Below are 18,558 nucleotides of genomic sequence, written 5' to 3' on the forward strand. Positions count from 1 at the left end.
GCCAAGTTATATGACAGTAATGCACTTAAAAAGCCACCCACCCAATCAAAACAAGGAGACTGTCATTATGTTTTAGGCAAAACTATATCCGTACAATTTTTTAAAGTTTTCTTTACTAGAAATTAAATCTCCTTTCCTTTAGCTCTGAAGTGTGACCTTTTGTCACAAACCATTTTTTTAAATAAACAGTGCTTCTGCCAACTCTCTCTATATGAGCAATGACCATATTTATACAACGTAATCACATTTTTCATGCACTTCTTTTCTAAAGTAAGCAGACCCACTGTGTCTAACCTCTGTCCAAAGCTTAAATTGTATTCCCCCCTTATTTATTTCACAACTCTTCTCTAAAAAAGTTTTTTGTGTTTTTTTTTTTTTAATAATCAGTCCACAAAGCTATACTCAATACTCTAAGTCCTAGTTTCTCAACCTGTGACACGTGTGCCCCTCGGGGTACTTGGGGCATTGGCAAGGGGTACTTCAGGAATCGGTAGTCATTATTTTTTTCCTGATGTAGCTATTGTAAACATGACACATCAAAGGAAGCTGTGTTTCTCATTTCTACCCTCAAGCACTTCTAACAGGACAGAGTATTTCCCTGTCTAGGTTGAACCACTGCTTAATCACTGATTCACCTCAACATTCAGAAAATAGTTTACTTTTCTCTTATTTTAATGTAAGAAGCACAGTAATTACATATAATTATTAATATCAATGGACTATTTATCTGTGTTTTATGTGTTTATTATTCTCTCTAGTAATATTGCCAAATATTAAATTCCGGAAAACATAAAACCAATATCAGATTCCTATATATTTACTTCATTAAGATATCTGATACAAGCTTGTGAAATCTAGTGATACTCTAGTCAGGGGCGGACTGACCAGCCGGGCAAATAGGACCTGGACCAAGTGCCCAGCATGTTGGGGGGCCCACAAATGGCATCTCCATGGCTCCTGGTGTGATGCTTAAGCTAGGGCTGACAGCTGCATTATTAGTAACTAAGCAGTTAAGTGTTGGTTTAGTGGGGACACTGGCACCAGAGTGGGGGCCTTGTGCCAGGATGTGAGGTTTGTTGCTCGGGGGCCCTATAGTGGGGGGGGGGGTTCCTGTTGGGGGTCAGTCACTGTGAGGGCCATGGAGCGTGGGGTTCTTGAGGTTGGGGGCACTGTCTCTGGCCCTTTACGTTGGGGGCCTGTTCCTGGATGTTGGGGGGCCTGGTAGGGGCATGGCAGAGAGCCTACCATGTTCATTTGCATACATTGAATACATTTTGGTCAGTGTGAGACAGTGGGGACCCTTCCCTAATTTTTGCCCAGGGCCCCGATTGGTCTCAGTCCGCTCCTGGTTGGGGTACAAAGAAATCAAATGAAAGCCTTTAGGGGTACTTGCTACAAAAAGGTTGAGAAACACTGCTCTAAGGGACCTTTAATACTCTTGTAGGTGATGCTTAGGTTATGAAATCCTCTGCTAGGGTTTAGCATTTTGTATCATCCTGTAAGTTTAGACAGATTCAATTATACAGTTATGATTTTGAAGACACCTGTCTTGATAATCTTGATATTTTTGTTTTCTATCCTGAGTTTCTACTCTTGTTTATATCTCAGGAGAAAAAAGGTACTTGTGCCTCTGTAGATGTTAAAAGGATAGAAAGGTCAAAAAAGAAATGTACATAGGTGCATTTCAATGTGAAAAAGAAGCAATTTTGCAATATACTTCCATTTGCAAAAATGCTTCTTGTGAAAGTTATTGCTGTTTTTCTGCAGCATATGCACATATCTTGTGAAAGCCATGCACTAGTATTACAACACCATGCCTGCTCATAGAGTCAGCAGTGGCTTGTATGACACAAATTAGGTCTTCAGAAGCAACACACAACACCGCCAGCTCTCTGAGCGGGCATGTGGTTTGAATACTGGTGCACACCGGCCCTCACAGGATATGTGGATATGCCCCAGAAAAACAGTAATAATTTTCACTAGAATCATATTTGCTAATGAAAGTAGATTGCAAAAATGCTTCTATTTCACATTGAAATGCACCTATTTAATTTAAAGGGACACTGTACCCAATTTTTTTCTTTTGTGATTCAGAAAGAGCATGCAATTTTAAGCAACTTTCTAATTTACTCCTATTGTCAAATTTTCTTCATTCTCTTGCTATCTATATTTAAAAAAGAAGGCATTTAAGTTTTTTTTTGGTACAGACCTCTGGACAGCACTTTTTTATTGGTGGATGAATTTATCCACCAATCAGCAAGAGCAACCCAGGTTGTTCACCAAAAATGGGCCGGCATCTAAATTTATGTTCTTGCATTTCAAATAAAGATACCAAGAGAATGAAGAAAATTTGATAATAGGAGTAAATTAGAAAGTTGCTTAAAATTTCATGCTCTGTCTGAATCACGCAAGAAAAGTGTTGGGTTCAGTGTCCCTTTAATTTGTGACCTTTCTATCCCTTTAAGGTAAAACCCTTCTGCTAGGGTGAAATGTGCGGATGGGATTGAGCTTTGTAATACTTATCTCTGCTTTTATTCTATGGAGACCTCATATAATGTGCTGCAAATAGGAGTTTGGAGCTTTTTATCTAGCCGGCTTCTCCAGATCTCCTGAATGTTGCTCAGTTTCTTAGTTCTAAGTTTGCATCAGAAAACACATCACTAAAAGCATCTGGAGCATTTTGTGGGTGGCGCATGCGCACGCACACAACCTGTAACCATGTAGGTTGTGTGCACATTAAAACTCTTGCCATGGCAACTTAACATAATGAACTTCACAAACACAAGTACATTGCAGAAATGCTTAGAATTATGTTTAATAAGTACTGCTGTGCATTCAAAATATGGATTTTTATGTCCCTTTGGGGTATAACATATTGATTTTCTCTATAACCATATTAATTGGTTTGCTGTATATTGCCAAAGTGTGTTTGCTTCTTTGGGCCCAGTCACTAATGTCATATTGAATCTACCCTCTCATCTGACATATGTAGGAGATGACTGGACTTTCAGCTGGGGCGGATATAAATTCTCTTTGCTTTTGGCATCATCTGACTTCTATGCTTAGCTTTTTGGCTACTAGACATATATTCCTATTAGATTTTATTTCATTAAAGTATTTGCAATTAATGCATGTGTCAGCAGAGGAGGACTTGCCTACGGTGTTGGAAATCAGATTTTAACGTGTATGTTCTAAATAAATAGCAAACAATATCAACAACAAAATATATTATTTTGTACCATAGATGCAATTAACTCCTATGACTTAGGTGCCTTTGACGTATGTGAAGTCTTTTTCAATATGATATACTGTACTATAATCATTACAAGACACTGCAAATGTGTTCAGATATATTTTTTTAAAGTGATACTAAACCCAAATTTTTTCTTTAATGATTCAGATAGAGCATGCAATTTTAAAGGGCCACTGTAAGTAAATATTTTCTATGCCTGTTACTAACTACCCCAAATACACTTTTTATCAATAGCATTTCATTAACATATCTCTACCGTATATCAGAAATCTTGTCTGCAAATTTAATTGTTTTCCAAACCCACTCTGTGGGTATCCTTTGCTCTGTACCAATCAGTTTGCAATACCTAGGTTTCAAAATGGTGCTTTAAACACAAAGTTATTGGTTTAAGTATTTTGAACATGCAGTGCTGAAAACAGTGGGCAGGATAACGTGACATCATCGGCGAATAAAAGATATAACTTTTAGAACGTTATGAAACTTCGTTTTGGAGAAAATATAGGTCAGTAGGTTTTAATTAATGTTTATTATCTTTAATATGTTAGTTGTTTAGCTTAAAAATTATAACAGAAAGTAATCCTTTAAGCAACTTTCTAATTTACTCCTAGTATCAATTTTCTTCGTTCTCTTGCTATCTATATTTTAAAAGCAGAAATGTAAAGCTTAGGAGCCAGCCCATTTTAGTTTTAGCACCCTGGATAGCGATTGCTTATTGGTGGTTGCATTTAGCAAACCAATAAGTGAACATAACCCAGGTTCTGAACCAAAAATGGACCAGCACCTACGCTTTACATGACTTCTTTTTAAATAAAGATACCAAGAGAACGAAGAAAAATTTATAATAGGAGTAAATTAGAAAGTTGCTTAAAATTGCATGCTCTATCTGAATCACGAAAGAAAAAAAAATGTGGGTTTAGTGTCCCTTTTAAGCACCGTTTAATAAGGAAAAGTGTGTGCTATGTGTGTTCTTCTTTGCTATCCCTAGCCCAGACATTGAGGCTGAATGATGTAGTTCAAGGTATGATAAAGAGTACATGAATTATAAAGCCATAAATAAATGTTATAAACTAATCTGATTTAGTGTTGATAATGATCTAAATCCTAAAATAAAGAAGTTTACAAACTATATACAGTATATGTGTAACGGCTTGTGCATGGCTGAGTTACAAGGTGTATCCTTGCTGTATGCCAGACTCACCGCTTTATAACAAAAGCTCACACAAGTATGCCATTGTTGTGTAGTATTAGCGCAATATAACTTATTACTGTAGCTTATGCAGCCATTTAGATTTCTGAGCACTTTTATCTCACACATTGGACATATTGAGAGACAGTTATAGTATACAATATATCTGGGTTAATGACAAATTAATGACAAAATTATTTTTTTCCTTCACATCTGCATAACGGCTAAAATGTATCTCGTGTGTATAATTTGACATTGAAGGGTCATTGTACTATAAAGTTGCTTTTCCATTAATGTGCTTCCAATGACTTGTTATACCAGCTGCATAATATAATGTATGGGAAATTGCTTATTTAGGTTTATTTTTGTGTATTAAATAGCTGGTTTTGTTCTTTGAAACCTCAACCCAAAATGGGTTGAGCTTGCAGGGAAATCAGATCTTTTTATTTTGCCACTTTCTATACACACACACACATATTTCTTTATATTATCACAGTCTGTAAACAAAAGCCCAATACTTCTAGAGAACAATTAATAAATTAACATTTTATTACATTTTCTAACCCCCACTGGGAGTGTAATTTATTCTGCTGGCTGTGTTTACACAGCTTTTCTATAACCTATACTTAAGTATAGAAACTTTCAGTATAGGTAGGGATATCACAGGCAAATTCAGCTATTTTAAATGCTGACATAAATGTAAAGGTATTTGTAAACAATTTATTACACTACAGCAGGTAAAATGGATCATTGCGAACAAATTAAAATGGAGCAAAATTTATTTTACAATGTCTCTTTAACCTCCCGAGTGCAATATAATGCACCTCTTTCTGGTACCCAGAAGGTTAAGACCTCACAAGTTTATTGGAGATTTCAGTGGTGTCAGTCAATACATTGCACCTGCAAATGTTCATAATTCTTGTTCAGTATTATTTCTCATCACAGGTATTAATGTTAACTATATATATATATAGTAAGTCCATATGTGTTTCAGTATGCATTTATTTATGTGTATATTTACCACAGTCTGTCTGTGTATTTGTGCATCTTTATAGTAAGTCCATATGTGTTTCAGTATGCATTTATTTATGTGTATATTTACCACAGTCTGTCTGTGTATTTGTGCATCTTTATAGTAAGTCCATATGTGTTTCAGTATGCATTTATTTATGTGTATATTTATCACTGTCTGTGTATTTGTGCATCTTTATAGTAAGTCCATATGTGTTTCAGTATGCATTTATTTATGTGTATATTTATCACAGTCTGTCTGTGTATTTGTGCATCTTTATAGTAAGTCCATATGTGTTTCAGTATGCATTTATTTATGTGTATATTTATCACTGTCTGTGTATTTGTGCATCTTTACAGTAAGTCCATATGTGTTTCAGTATGCATTTATTTATGTGTATATTTATCACTGTCTGTGTATTTGTGCATCTTTATAGTAAGTCCATATGTGTTTCAGTATGCATTTATTTATGTGTATATTTACCACAGTCTGTGTATTTGTGCATCTTTATAGTAAGTCCATATGTGTTTCAGTATGCATTTATTTATGTTTACATGTATATCAGTCTGTGTATATCTGTGTAGCCATCTGTCTGTTTCCAAATCCCTAGCTATGTACTGCAGAACCCCAACGTCCTATTATGTGAGACTGTGCAAACCTCCCAATATGGGCTTGTCAGTGCAAATGACCAGGGTTTGCCAGGGCATGACTAGCAGGGCGTCCAGTCGATTCATCTGACATGCACAGATGACATTATACTAAATATCTTGGGAAACTGGGTGCGGCCATTCTGGAGCTCATATATAAAGAGGTCACATGAATAATAGAGAGCATTGCAGCCCTAGCAAAAAAATGTAATGCTCCGGATCTTTATCATGCACTCTAACTTAAATTGCACAGAACAGCTGTCAAAAAGCTTCTCCACTATCGCAGAGTGCATGAATACCTTGATGGAAGGATAGAGGCGCCAATTATGAAGATCTGGTACTTGACCAATCGGCACCAATAAGAGTTATAATAGGAAAGCAGCATTGAAGAGAACTGCAGACACAGGAGGAAAAGCAATAGCACTGGGAAAAGTAACCTAGATATTGTCGTTGTGCACAGATTTTTAATGTCCATTTAATGCCAACCTAAATCAGGACAGTTTTTAGGAAAGATATACAGGAAGCATGGAGACAGCAGCTGAGGTTGCACATTCTATGGTGGCAGTTGTAGGGTGACTGGTCCCCAATTTGGGATCCAGACCTGTCTCATTACGTTGTTAGTCCCTTCTTCTTCATTCAAACCACAGGACAACACCTGAACTGTAGGTCAGGGTCAAGCCAAAGTCAACCTCTCTACCACACTCCTTCATCCATGCCAATAATTATTCCTTTGCCTACATTATCCTTAAGAAGATACTTAGGGCTTTTTGTTTACAGGTCCACAGACTCTGTAACAGTTATCCCCTATAGGGAAAAGTGTAGCTAGATAGCAGGGCCTAAATATCTGCCTCTGATAAACCATACAAGACCTACAATTTCAAAAAGGAACTACTTGCTAACTGTGCTTTATTTAACTCAGGACTGGTCTCTAAGAACACTCCAGTAAACTTATGGTGACATACTCCGCATAAAGCATAAACACCCAAAAAACATATTGGCAACAATATAACTTTTCCAAAAGGAAGGAGAATTCAGGAGGTTATAAACAGTAATAGTAATATCTATCCGTTTGCATTGTCACACTATGCAAAATATATGCAAATGAGTCCTTTTTCCCTTGTACACATTTTGGTGAAGACCTTGCAACCAATAGAGGGTGCTGTGTAATACAATGTCCTGGTTCATCCAATGGAGGATGCTGTGTTATGCACTTTCCTGGGGATGATTCAACCAATAGAGGGCGCTGTGCCACACAGGGTCCTTATGGATGGTTGTAGATTTTTCACATGGACGGATTGCGTGGTTTAGGAGAATAATTGTTAAAGGTACAGTCTAGACAAAATTAAACTTTCATGATTCAGATAGAGCATGACATTTTAAGCAACTTTCTAATTTACTCCTATTCTAAAATTTTCTTTGTTCTCTTGGTATCTTTATTTTAAAAAACAAGAATGTAAGCTTAAGAGCCAGCCTGTTTTTGGTTCAGCACCTGGGTAGCACTTGCTAATTGGTGTCTAAATGTAGCCACCAATCAGCAAGCGCTACCCAGGTCACGTGCTGAACCAATAAGGGGCCGGCTCATAAGCTGTACATTCTTGCTTTTTCTAATAGAGAACGAAGAAAAATTGATGGGCATAAATTAGAAAGTTGCTCAAAATTGAATGCTCTATCTGAATCATGAAAGTTTAATTTTGACTAGGCTATCCATTTAATTGTTTTTTTTTATTGTAAATGAGGAATTCTGTGTTGTGTACAGCTTATTGAATTAAATCTATAATTTGTTTCCCCCCCAATTCTTTATTGAATCTAAATATGTGTATACACTTATTTTTCTGTTTTAGTTCGTGAAGCAAGAAATTTAATTCCAATGGACCCAAATGGACTCTCAGACCCTTATGTAAAACTGAAACTCATTCCTGATCCCAAGAATGAAAGCAAACAGAAAACCAAAACTATCCGTTCCACTCTTAATCCGCAATGGAACGAGTCCTTCACTTTGTGAGTATCTCTTGCTCCAATACAAATACATTTTTTAGTGTTCTTTGATGATGCATATTAGATAAATATAGATTCCTATTGCTTAGCTTGTATTCTAAAAAAAGAAACAAAAACAAATGGCTATTTTTAGATTATACCTGAAGCAAACTAAGTTTAAATGCTTTAATTTCACAATGTTTGTCTTTTTGGCTTAGGGGCCCATTTATCAAGCTCTGAACGGAGCTTGTGGGCCCGTGTTTCTTGCGAGTCTTTAGACTCGCCAGAAACTCCATAACACCAGAAACTCCATAACCCTGTCCGCTTGCTCTGATGAGGCGGACAGGAATCGCCGGAAATCAACCAGATCGAGTACGATCGGGTTGATTGACACCTCCCTGCTGGCGGCCGATTGGCCGCGAGTCAGCAGGGGGCGGGGGTTGCACCAGCAGCTCTTGTGAGCTGCTGGTGCAATGTTAAATGCGGAGAGCGTATTGCCCTCCACATTCAGTGAGGTGTTGCAGACCTGATCCGCACTGTCGGATCAGGTCCACAAGACCTTTAATAAATAGGCCCCATAGAATTCACATACAGTTTTAGGCACATTGGTTATTCACATGCCTGAAATATGAAAGCAGTTTCTCCACATTTCAAGTTGTGGTTAAATAAAAGTATAGAATTATTGCCAATGTTTTAAAAAAATGCAGTTGTAATTCTATGTGCTATAGCAAATTATTATTTCTGTATGTGCACGTTTGTGTGTATATGTGTAACAGGGCTTTTTTTGTGGTGGTACTCACCAGTAGTGACTATCACCACCTCTGCCATTTCATAACCAGTGCTATTTGTAATCATCATGTAATTAGTCTAGATTTCACAAGAAATATAAATGTGTAATAATCTATCTGTGCTATCATTTTATTTTAACTTACATGCAGCTTTAATTCTGATCTATCCGTCTCTTTTACAAATGTTAAAGTGTTTATGTAGGGTTTAAAGTGATTGTAAAGTTTAAGGAATTGGTGCCCGGTATCTAAAAATAATCATAAAAACGGGGCACTTTAATTCATTACATTTTACAATAATGCTTCCTTTTTTACCTTTGAGTTATGGAAAACATAACGCTGATCCTTCCCCCATATCTCCTATTGTAGTTGGCATATTGATGATGAATCCGGTTTCCTCCAATCGTTGCATGCCCTAAGAGCTGGATGCCAAAGGCGGGCAAGCAACGATTGGAGTAAGCCAGATTCGTCATCGTTCTGCTTCAGAAAGCAGGAGCTGCGGGGCGGAAGATCGGCGTTCTGATTACCATAAAATGCCCCTCTTTTTAAGATTATTTTTAGATCCCTGGCACTAATTCCTTAAACTTTACAATCACTGTAGGGAAAATCAGAAAATAGAAATAAATTTAAGATTGTATAAGTATATACTGTAATAAACGTTTACCTGACTTTAATATATGAGCTAGTAATATGATAAGCTGATCTTTGTGTTGAACAACATGTGTGTGAAGTGCTTATTCCGCTTAGAAGCTTTTCCGTTTGTTGATGACCCTTGTCTTTCCAGTCCTCTTTAGAAAAGCTTATTTTCACATTCTTGTGTTTTAATCTTGCAGCAAATTAAAGCCATCAGACAAAGACAGACGGCTCTCAATTGAGATCTGGGACTGGGATCGAACCACTAGGAATGATTTTATGGGCTCCTTTTCTTTTGGGGTGTCAGAACTCATAAAAAGCCCTGCGTGTGGGTGGTAAGTTCAATGGGGGAGTAAATCAGCTGCTTAGTCATTCAGCAGATATTTACTTTGTTTTTCACATTCATGACGTCATATTTTAGTGTGTTGAAACATATAATTACATCATCTGGTGTATGTAAAATCATATTGCCACAAATTAAAAAAACAATCTTATAGTTCTTTGATACAATTTATTTATCTCCTTTGCTGTGGAAAATTAGGGTCAGACATATTAAGCAATCACTTTGCAACAAGTAGGGATGTCAGGTTTCTGAATTTCATGCAATGCATTCCAACCTCTGTGGGGCTAGACTTTCATTTTCAAATTTAAATGACATGAAAAGCCAGCAAAATAAGCTCATTGTAAAGTTTTTTTCAGTATACATAACTAAACATTTTATTAATTCATTTTAGAGATCTTGTCTACATTAAACAGAATAACAACTATAACAACTTTTAGACACTTTCTTGTATCACTGTTTTCTAACAAGATCTCAGTAGCTTCCTTCTTTTTTAGTTTATGTGACTCCCAGAATCCCTTGCATTATTGCCTCCAGCTCTCCATCTGACTTCTCTGCTGTTGCCATTATAGGGGTTTTTTTTGTTTGTTTTATTAAAAAGGGGAGAGACTGATACAAAAAAAAGTCACAACTTTTCAGTTTCTCATGAAAAATCTGTCAATATGCCCATAGGTTGAATCATAATGGGTCAGGAAGAAGCTGGGCTTAACATGAGCAGGATTGGGGTGTTCCAAGGTAATTGCTAGCCATTCCCCAGTTCTGCTTCGTGGAGCTGGGACATTTATATGGGCTAGATTTATCAAGCTGAGGCGGACAGGGGCGCATATATGCGCCCCTGTCCGCCGCAGCTCGCCTCTGGCGGGGCAAATTTCCCTGATGGAATTTACCGTTGCACACGAGCGCTATTTTGCGCTCGCATGCAATCCTGCCCCCTGCCCGCGCACAGCCAATCAGGCGCAGGCAGGAGCTGTCGGACTGGACTGCAGAGATTGATTTTCGCCACCTTAGAGGTGGCGAAAGATTAGGAAAGCAGCGGTCTGATGACCGCTGCTTGTTAAATACGGTGAGCAGGTTCTCTTGTGAGAACCTGCAGCCATAGGGACTCAAAGGCTGGCGAAAGCCTTTGTTAAATCGACCCCATAAGGTAGGCATTGCTGCAAGAGGGATCTTTCCCAAGCTCACCTCTTGCTGGCATCTTTAACTTAAAGGGACATTAAAAGCATTGAGATGATAATATAATATATAAAAAAAACTTTCATTATTTATTTTGTCCCGTTTTCCTCTGATCCCATTCTCAAATTGTCAGCTTTTCAGTTCCTGTTAGAAATGAAAGTGCAGAATACTGTTGTATTCCACACAGCTATTGGCTGCACACTCTATTGACTTATTTATAACAGTTCCTAAATGGACACAGCAGAGAAGGTAACTTAAGTTACAACATGGCAGTTCCCATTGTTTTATAGACACTAAAACGTTACACTTATTTTGTTAATATTTAAAAAGCTAATAAAACTTTAAAAAATGCATTTACATTTTATTCTCAGACTAACTTTGAATGCTTTATTCTATATAGCATTTATTTAGTGTTTAATGTCCCTTTTAAAGGGACATAAAACCCTTCATTATTCAGAATTTCAAAATTAAACTTGCATGATTCAGACAGAGCATACATTTTTAAACAACTTTACAATTTACTACTGTTATTCATTTTCCTTTGTTCTCTTGGTATCTTTTGCTGAAGGAACAGCAATGCATTACTGGGAGTTAGCTGAACCTATCTGGTGAGCTAATGAGAAGAGGCATGTATGTGCAGCCACCAATCAGCAGCTAGCTCCCAGGTCCTGAGCAGTGGCGGCTGGTGATGGTTTAAAAGGGACATGATACCCAAATGTCGAAACTCTTGAAAGTGATGCAGCATAGCTGTAAAAGGCTGACTAGAAAATATCACCTGAACATCTCTATGTAAAAAAGAAAGATATTTTACCTCAAATTGTCCTAAGTATTCACACCCCATTGTAAAGGACTTTAAGCAGCAAATCAGTAAGCCTGTCCCGGTACCTGCAAGGGAGCGCGCCTCATGCACATTCATGTTATTTCCCTATTCTGTTTAAGGAAGTTTACTATGAAATCTCATGAGATCACAGTAAAACAGGTCATGACCTCAGCACTGCTTATGCTGATTGGCTGCTGTTCATTTTTCCTTTTTTTATTTTCTTTTTTTAAACCTGCAGCTGGGCAGTAACTGAAGTGTAACTTTTCACACAACACTTACTGTGATGAGCTGAGGAAATTGTGAGGTAAAATATCTTCTTTTTTTACATAGAGATTCTCAAGTTATATTTTTCCTGTACGCTTTTTACAGTTATGCTGCATCAGTTTTAAGTGATTTAGCATATAAGTATTATATTCTTTAAGTTGGTGGGGCAAAATATTGTGCAATTTACATAACCATAATACGTTTTTCTTTTATATTATTTTAATACAGAAATCAGACATTTATTCAGTAGTTTATGTCCATTTGTTATAGAAATTAGCTAAAACATAGCTGACATCATCATCCTGTTCATTATATTTAATCAGAAATCAAGCACTGAATTGAATAAAACTCTCATGAAGTTAACTCGGGGAAAAACACGCGCTGGGCACTGAAAAGTTTTTCCATTTTTACAACTCAGTGATGTATTTAGGTTTTGTGCTGCCGAATTCTGTCTGCCGGCCTGCATGCCTCATACAGGATGAAGCCCCTGTTAGTGTTTGTAAGTCGCCGGCCTGGAAGGAGGTAGCAGGAGGAGGTGCCTTAGCCAACAAAGTAGATGGAACACACTGTATGACCGACCCGGCCACTATTCCACCCGAGGTTTGTTACCTTCAGGTTTTTAGCTTTAGAGCTCACCGGTACTGCAGGCGCCTTTTCTGTGTTATAATCCTTTCCTGTTCCTGTGTTGCTGTAACATTCTCAGTGTGTAGGAAGGAAGTCAGGACTGGTGGAGGTGGTGAGGTGCTCCGATCATCAGGGCTTGGCTTCAAATTCGGGGTACAATTTTTGTTTAACCTATTATGCGCTTTGTTAATTGCTATGTACAGTCTTTTTCCGTGCTTATTTGAACAGTACCTTATGTTTTTTGTTACGGTTTACCTTTTGAGGGTTAATCAGTTTTACATTGTGCCTTTCTTCCCTCTGGGTTAACCATTTATGTACTCTAAACTGCTTATTTGCTTCTATCTCTGATACTTAAGCTATTTCCTTACTGGTACTAAAGATCAAAGGGGTGCAGCTCAGGCCTCTTGGTCCATCAGCTGATTTTGTAGAAGGGAGATCCTCTGTTTTTTTAACCCCTTTCTAGTTTATGTTTGCTTTGTAAGGATTCCCAGGTGTGTCCCCCTCCTCAGCTTTGTACCTCATGCTGAGTCTTTTGCTAATCCTAAACAGGGTTGTGTCCTTTGATTTCAGGCTTGAGCGTATTTATGCCTTATTAACCCCTTAACGACCAGTGCTTATCGGACAGCAGTGTTGCCGATCGTTGGTGGGTGGGTGGGAGCGTAAGGAGGGAGGTGGGTGGGCGGACCATTGCTAGAGGGGGTGGGAGGAGGTTGGGAGCGGTGGGACTGCTACACCACGCTACAAGCAAGAAAGAAAAAAAAAAGCTGCGTCAGTGAGGGGGAAGGAGGGTCAATGAGGGGGATCCTATGAGGGATCCGTTGAGGGAAAGGAATCGGGGAGGGGCAGGGGGTATGGTAATGAGGGGGGGCAGCTACACTACAGAAAAAAAATTGTGGGTGAAATAAATCAAAATGAGGTCAAACTGGGTACTGGCAGAAAGCTGCCAGTACCTAAGATGGTGGCTGATAGGTAGAGGGGGGAGAGTTAGAGAGCTGTTTGGGGGGGATCAGGGAGGTTAAGGGTAAGGGGGGATCCTACACTGCAGAAAAAATAAAATTAAAAAAATAAAAAATAAAAAAAAATATATATATATATATAAAAAAATCCTTTTATGATGGGTGTGACCATTGTGGGGTGGGGGAGGGTAGAGAGCTGTTTGAGAGGGATTAGGGAGGATCAGGGGTTGGGATGTGTCAGGTGGGAGGGTAACTTATACACTAAAGCTAAAATTAACCCTACAAGCTACCTAATTATCTCTTCACTGCTGGGCATAATACAAGTGTTGTGCGCAGCAGCATTTAGCAGCCTTCTAATTACCAAAAAGCAATGCCAAAGCCATATATGTCTGCTATTTCTGAACAAAGGGGATCCCAGAGAAGCATTTACAACCATTTGTGTCATGATTGCACAAGCTGTTTGTAAATAATTTCAGTGAGAAACCTAAAATTGTGAAAAAGTTAACGATTTTTTTTATTTGATTGCATTTGGCGGTGAAATGGTGGCATGAAATATACCAAAATGGGCCTAGATCAATACTTTGGGTTGTCTACTAAACAAAAATATATAGTTTTGATAGGTAAATATAAAAAGGCTCTATTTCTGTTTAAATGTAGTGATGGCAAAAATGCTAAAAATACTCTGGTCTTTTGGGGAAGTTTTTGTCTGAAATGACCGGTTCTTAAGGAGTTAAGGGAAGTTAATTAATTTCTTTAACCCTTTTGTGTTGGGTCTAAATTGTATACATCGGAACAATGTTGCGATGTAAACAAATTTAAATCACGCGATCGCCCTCCATGCCGCATTCCCAATCTGTAAGCGCCATTGGCTTCAGTACAGCCAAACAGCAAGGATGTTCCATGCCGTCCTAACGGCGCTAAAGCCCAGCATAGTTAGGACGGCATGGAACGTCCTAACGGCGGGAAAAGGTTAAAGGTAGAGGACTGTCCTACTGCAGTTAAGCAACCTGTTAAGAGGATTGATACAGCTCCTAAGCAGCCTTCCTCTTTTCCCTTGCCTGATTCACTTTCAGAAATTATTTCTAAGGAATGGCAGAAACCAGGTATTCATTTTGTTACATCTTCCAACTTTAAATCTATGTTTCCTAAGGTAGGTGCAGCTATTTCCACTTTGGCCAGGCATACCACTATTCATTTGGAGGATAGTTCCCTTTTTTTTATGGATCCTTTAGATAGAAAAGTTGATGATTTTGATAAGCGATCCTCTCAGCTTGCAGGTTTTATGTTTAGACGTGCAGTCAGTGTAGCCTGTGTCTCTGCTGCCATTGCTGTTTGGTGTAACAATATCTCAGAACTTGTTTCTGCGGAAACCACTCTGGATGAGATTCAGGATCATATTCATTTCCTGACAACAGCAAATTCCTTTATTAGTGATGCAGCAGTGGAAATGATTTGCTTTAATGCTAAGAATGCTGCATTAACTGTTTTAGCTAGACAAGCTTTGTGGCTTAAATCTTGGTCTGCTGATATGGTTTCAAGCGAAGACTGCTTTCTCTCCCCTTCCAGGGTAAATCTCTGTTTCTGCCCAAGGATAAGAAATCTAATGGTGAGCTTAGATCTGCAGGGCTTTTTTTGTATCTTTTGGCAATCTAAGGCTGAGAAAGATTCCCCCTCTGCTCAGAGTTCGGGTTACTCCAAATCCTCCTGGAAATATAATCCTTGTGGTCCAAAAACAAACAGTCCAAGAAGTCTACCCCAGCTTCCAAGTCCACATGAATGTGCAGCCCCCATAGCAGATCAGTCTCTTGTGGAGGGCAGATTGGCTCTCTTTTGAGAGGTTTGCAAGAGATCTCTTCAGGATCCTAGGTATTACAAATCATTTCCCAGGTTTATCAAATAAGCTTTTTTTAAAGCTTCCTTGGGAAAGACTAGTTCTGTCTCGAAATAATTTAAAGGCCAAAGCTTTCTTGGTTTGTGTGAGAGATATTGAATCAATGGGACTGATTGTTCCTTTTCTAATTGCAGAATTAAACCAGGGATTCTATTCAAATCTCTTCATAGTACCAAGAGGTTTTGTATCTCAAAATATTGATCAAATTCAAGTCCCTGTTTTCAAGATGGAGAGAATTCGCACTTTACTTCCTTTAGTGCAGGAGGGTCATTTTATGTCTACCATAGACACATGGAGGATTTCAAGTTCCTGAGATTTGTTTTTCTAAACCTTTTCTTCCTAAGGTGATACCTACAGATACAATCAATCAGGAAATTGGGGTATATTCTTTTTATCCAGTTACTAGGAATTCTAAGGAGCATCTTCCCCACAACTTGGATGTTGTAAGAGCTTTCAAATATTTTGTAGGAAGCCACAAAATATTTCAGATTTTTTTATTCTCTTTTTGTTAATTTTTCTAGGCCTTGGAAAGGTCAGAAAGCTACAGCTATTACTTTAGCAGCTTGGCTTAAAGCTTTTATTCGCAAGGCTTATTTGGTTTTGGGGAAAATCTCTCCCCTGAGCACATAACTGCTCTTCCCACTAGAGCAGTTGCTACTTCTTGGGCTTTTCGTAACAAAGCTTCTATTGATAATAACTTTAAGACAGCTAATTGATCTTCTTTACACACTTTTTCAAAGTTTTATCAGTTTGATATGTATGCTTCTTCTGAGGCTGCCTTTGGCAGGAAAGTTCTGCAGGCTGTAGTGCCTGATTAGTTACAGTTTGCCCCCCCCATTCACTGTGGTCTTGTGGACTCCATGGCTTGGGTATTTATTCTCACATGTTATCATTTGTGGACTCTCTTCACATCTGATGAACTAACAGAAAATGTATGCTTACCTGATAAATAAAAAAAAATCCTGATGGTAAAAGTCCACAAGCTCCCCCTTTCTTTTTGTGGCAGTGATTGTTTTGCACTTCTTTGCCCCACATTTTTTTTTTCTACTTGGCTATATTTATGACTGAGGTTCATGAGAGGTAGAAGGGATTTAAAAGTTCTCGTGTTTTGGAGTCTTTTGCCTCCACCTAGTGGTCAGGAGGGGAATATTCCCACACGTGATGACTCGTGAACTCTCGCCATCATAAAAGAAATGAATTTATCAGATAAGCATACATTTTGTAATGCATTGTAGTCATTTCTGATTTCTAAAGGGTTAAGATGCATTCATATAAGCTTGAAAATATTGAAAGGAAATAGTTATATTTGATTTGCTGTAAGCTGAAAACTATTCAGAAGTGTTCATAGTATACTAGATCTGATATTCTCTTCCTAAGAAATAAATATTCTTCTTAAATATTTGCAATGACTGGCATTGGCAAACTTTTTATAAAATGTTGAATCTTGTGTAACTTGAATAAATCATTAGAAGAATAGAAGGAGAACATAACACTCAACTAACCTGTGTATTTGTGTCTCCAAAATGAATCTCAATTTCCCAGTGCACAGATTTGGAGGCAGAGGAAATCACTTACAGTGAGAACTGACCTGAGATGTGATTGGACAGCTTCAACTATAGTTGGTAGATATAGTACACTACTGTTTTATTATCTAAGGCTGCCCATGTCTTAATGATAAGTTTACATTGAAGGAACAGGAAGAGGTGTGTCTACAAATAACATTGCTGCATGGGGCAGTTTTAGAATTTCACATAAAGGTGGAAGGGAGAAAAAAGAAGGGAAATAAAAAATGATTTAAGGAGGATTTTTAATAGGTATTTTTGGGGTATTTGGAGGTGCACTGCCCTCACTGCCCCAATGAACCAGCCACCACTGGTCCTCAGCCTACCTAGGTATGCTTTTCAACAAAGGATAAGAGAACTAAGCAAATGGATACAATTGTATGCTGTATCTGAACCATAAAAGAAAAAATGTGGGTTTCATATCCCTTTAATGTAGTGCAAAAATAGGTTCACTTTTAATACAGCATGTTTCAAATATAAAAAGTCATAACCTCAAGACACATTAGTTTTCTTCTCTGCGTCTGTCATTTTTACCAGTGCCTTGCGAACCTCACACAGTTTTCACATTTTCTTTATAGGTATAAACTGCTTAATGAAGAAGAGGGGGAGTACTACAACGTACCCATTCCAGAGGCAGATGACGAGAACTTGGAGCTCCGGCAGAAATTTGAGGTGAGAAAAAAGGCATGACCAGGCAGACTTCATATCACTTTAATACTCATACATGTGATTATGATTTATTGTCCATTCATACCTTAGACAGAGGCAAGCAGTTTCTATATCACCTTCCTGGTTTTTTTTGTTGCTGTTTTTTTTCCTTAAGCCTTATCATACAAGTGATAATGAGTCTTGTTCATTCATAGATAAGGCAGAGTCACTAGGTCATGGCTTGACAAAGTTATATCAACTTGAGAGCCAGTAAGAAAATTGTGGAGCCAACCAAGATTTTAAAAAATGTCTTAGTAGATGTTAATAGCAGTTTGTTGGTGAAATAGCAGTTTGTTGGTGAAACAGTATAGGTATGGATGGTTCTGTGGATATTTTCCCATTAAATTGCTGGGTAGAGAGAAATTACCAGCATGCCAATACCTTTATATATTCATGTGACACAATACAATATATTTATTTTTTATTTTGATCAGAAAACAAAACATTCTAAATAAGGTTCAATCTGCTGAATCAGAGATTGTGAGAAACTATTATGTAAGAAAAATGCTGAATATATGGCACATACTGCCAGTGGTGTTGGTAGATGATAAAATAGAAAAATAAGCTAAAAATACATGGGTTAGGCACAGAAATGTTAAATAATAACATATTTGACACATTGTGAGGTTTTACAGTAAGAAAAGTGTCAGGTTTAATCTCTCAAAAATGTTATCAACAGCATTACAGTAAGTTCTCAGCTGCGGTTACCCAAGGTGACTTGTTACAGGAC

At 37.9% G+C, this 18,558-nt stretch overlaps 1 protein-coding gene across 3 annotated transcripts in view; it reads left to right on the forward strand.

Moving 5' to 3' along the window:
* The window catches only part of PRKCA (protein kinase C alpha), an 897,250-nt gene that overhangs the window by 727,053 nt on the left and 151,639 nt on the right, over positions 1 to 18,558 (forward strand). For all 3 annotated transcript variants that reach the window (XM_053707823.1, XM_053707833.1, XM_053707842.1), the window contains exons 6-8: positions 7,940 to 8,096; positions 9,691 to 9,825; positions 17,699 to 17,792. In XM_053707823.1, the coding sequence (XP_053563798.1) occupies positions 7,940 to 8,096; positions 9,691 to 9,825; positions 17,699 to 17,792 (386 nt within the window). The remainder of the gene's footprint in view (positions 1 to 7,939; positions 8,097 to 9,690; positions 9,826 to 17,698; positions 17,793 to 18,558) is intronic.

Source organism: Bombina bombina, chromosome 1, assembly GCF_027579735.1.
Source record: "Bombina bombina isolate aBomBom1 chromosome 1, aBomBom1.pri, whole genome shotgun sequence".
Lineage (NCBI taxonomy): Eukaryota > Metazoa > Chordata > Amphibia > Anura > Bombinatoridae > Bombina > Bombina bombina.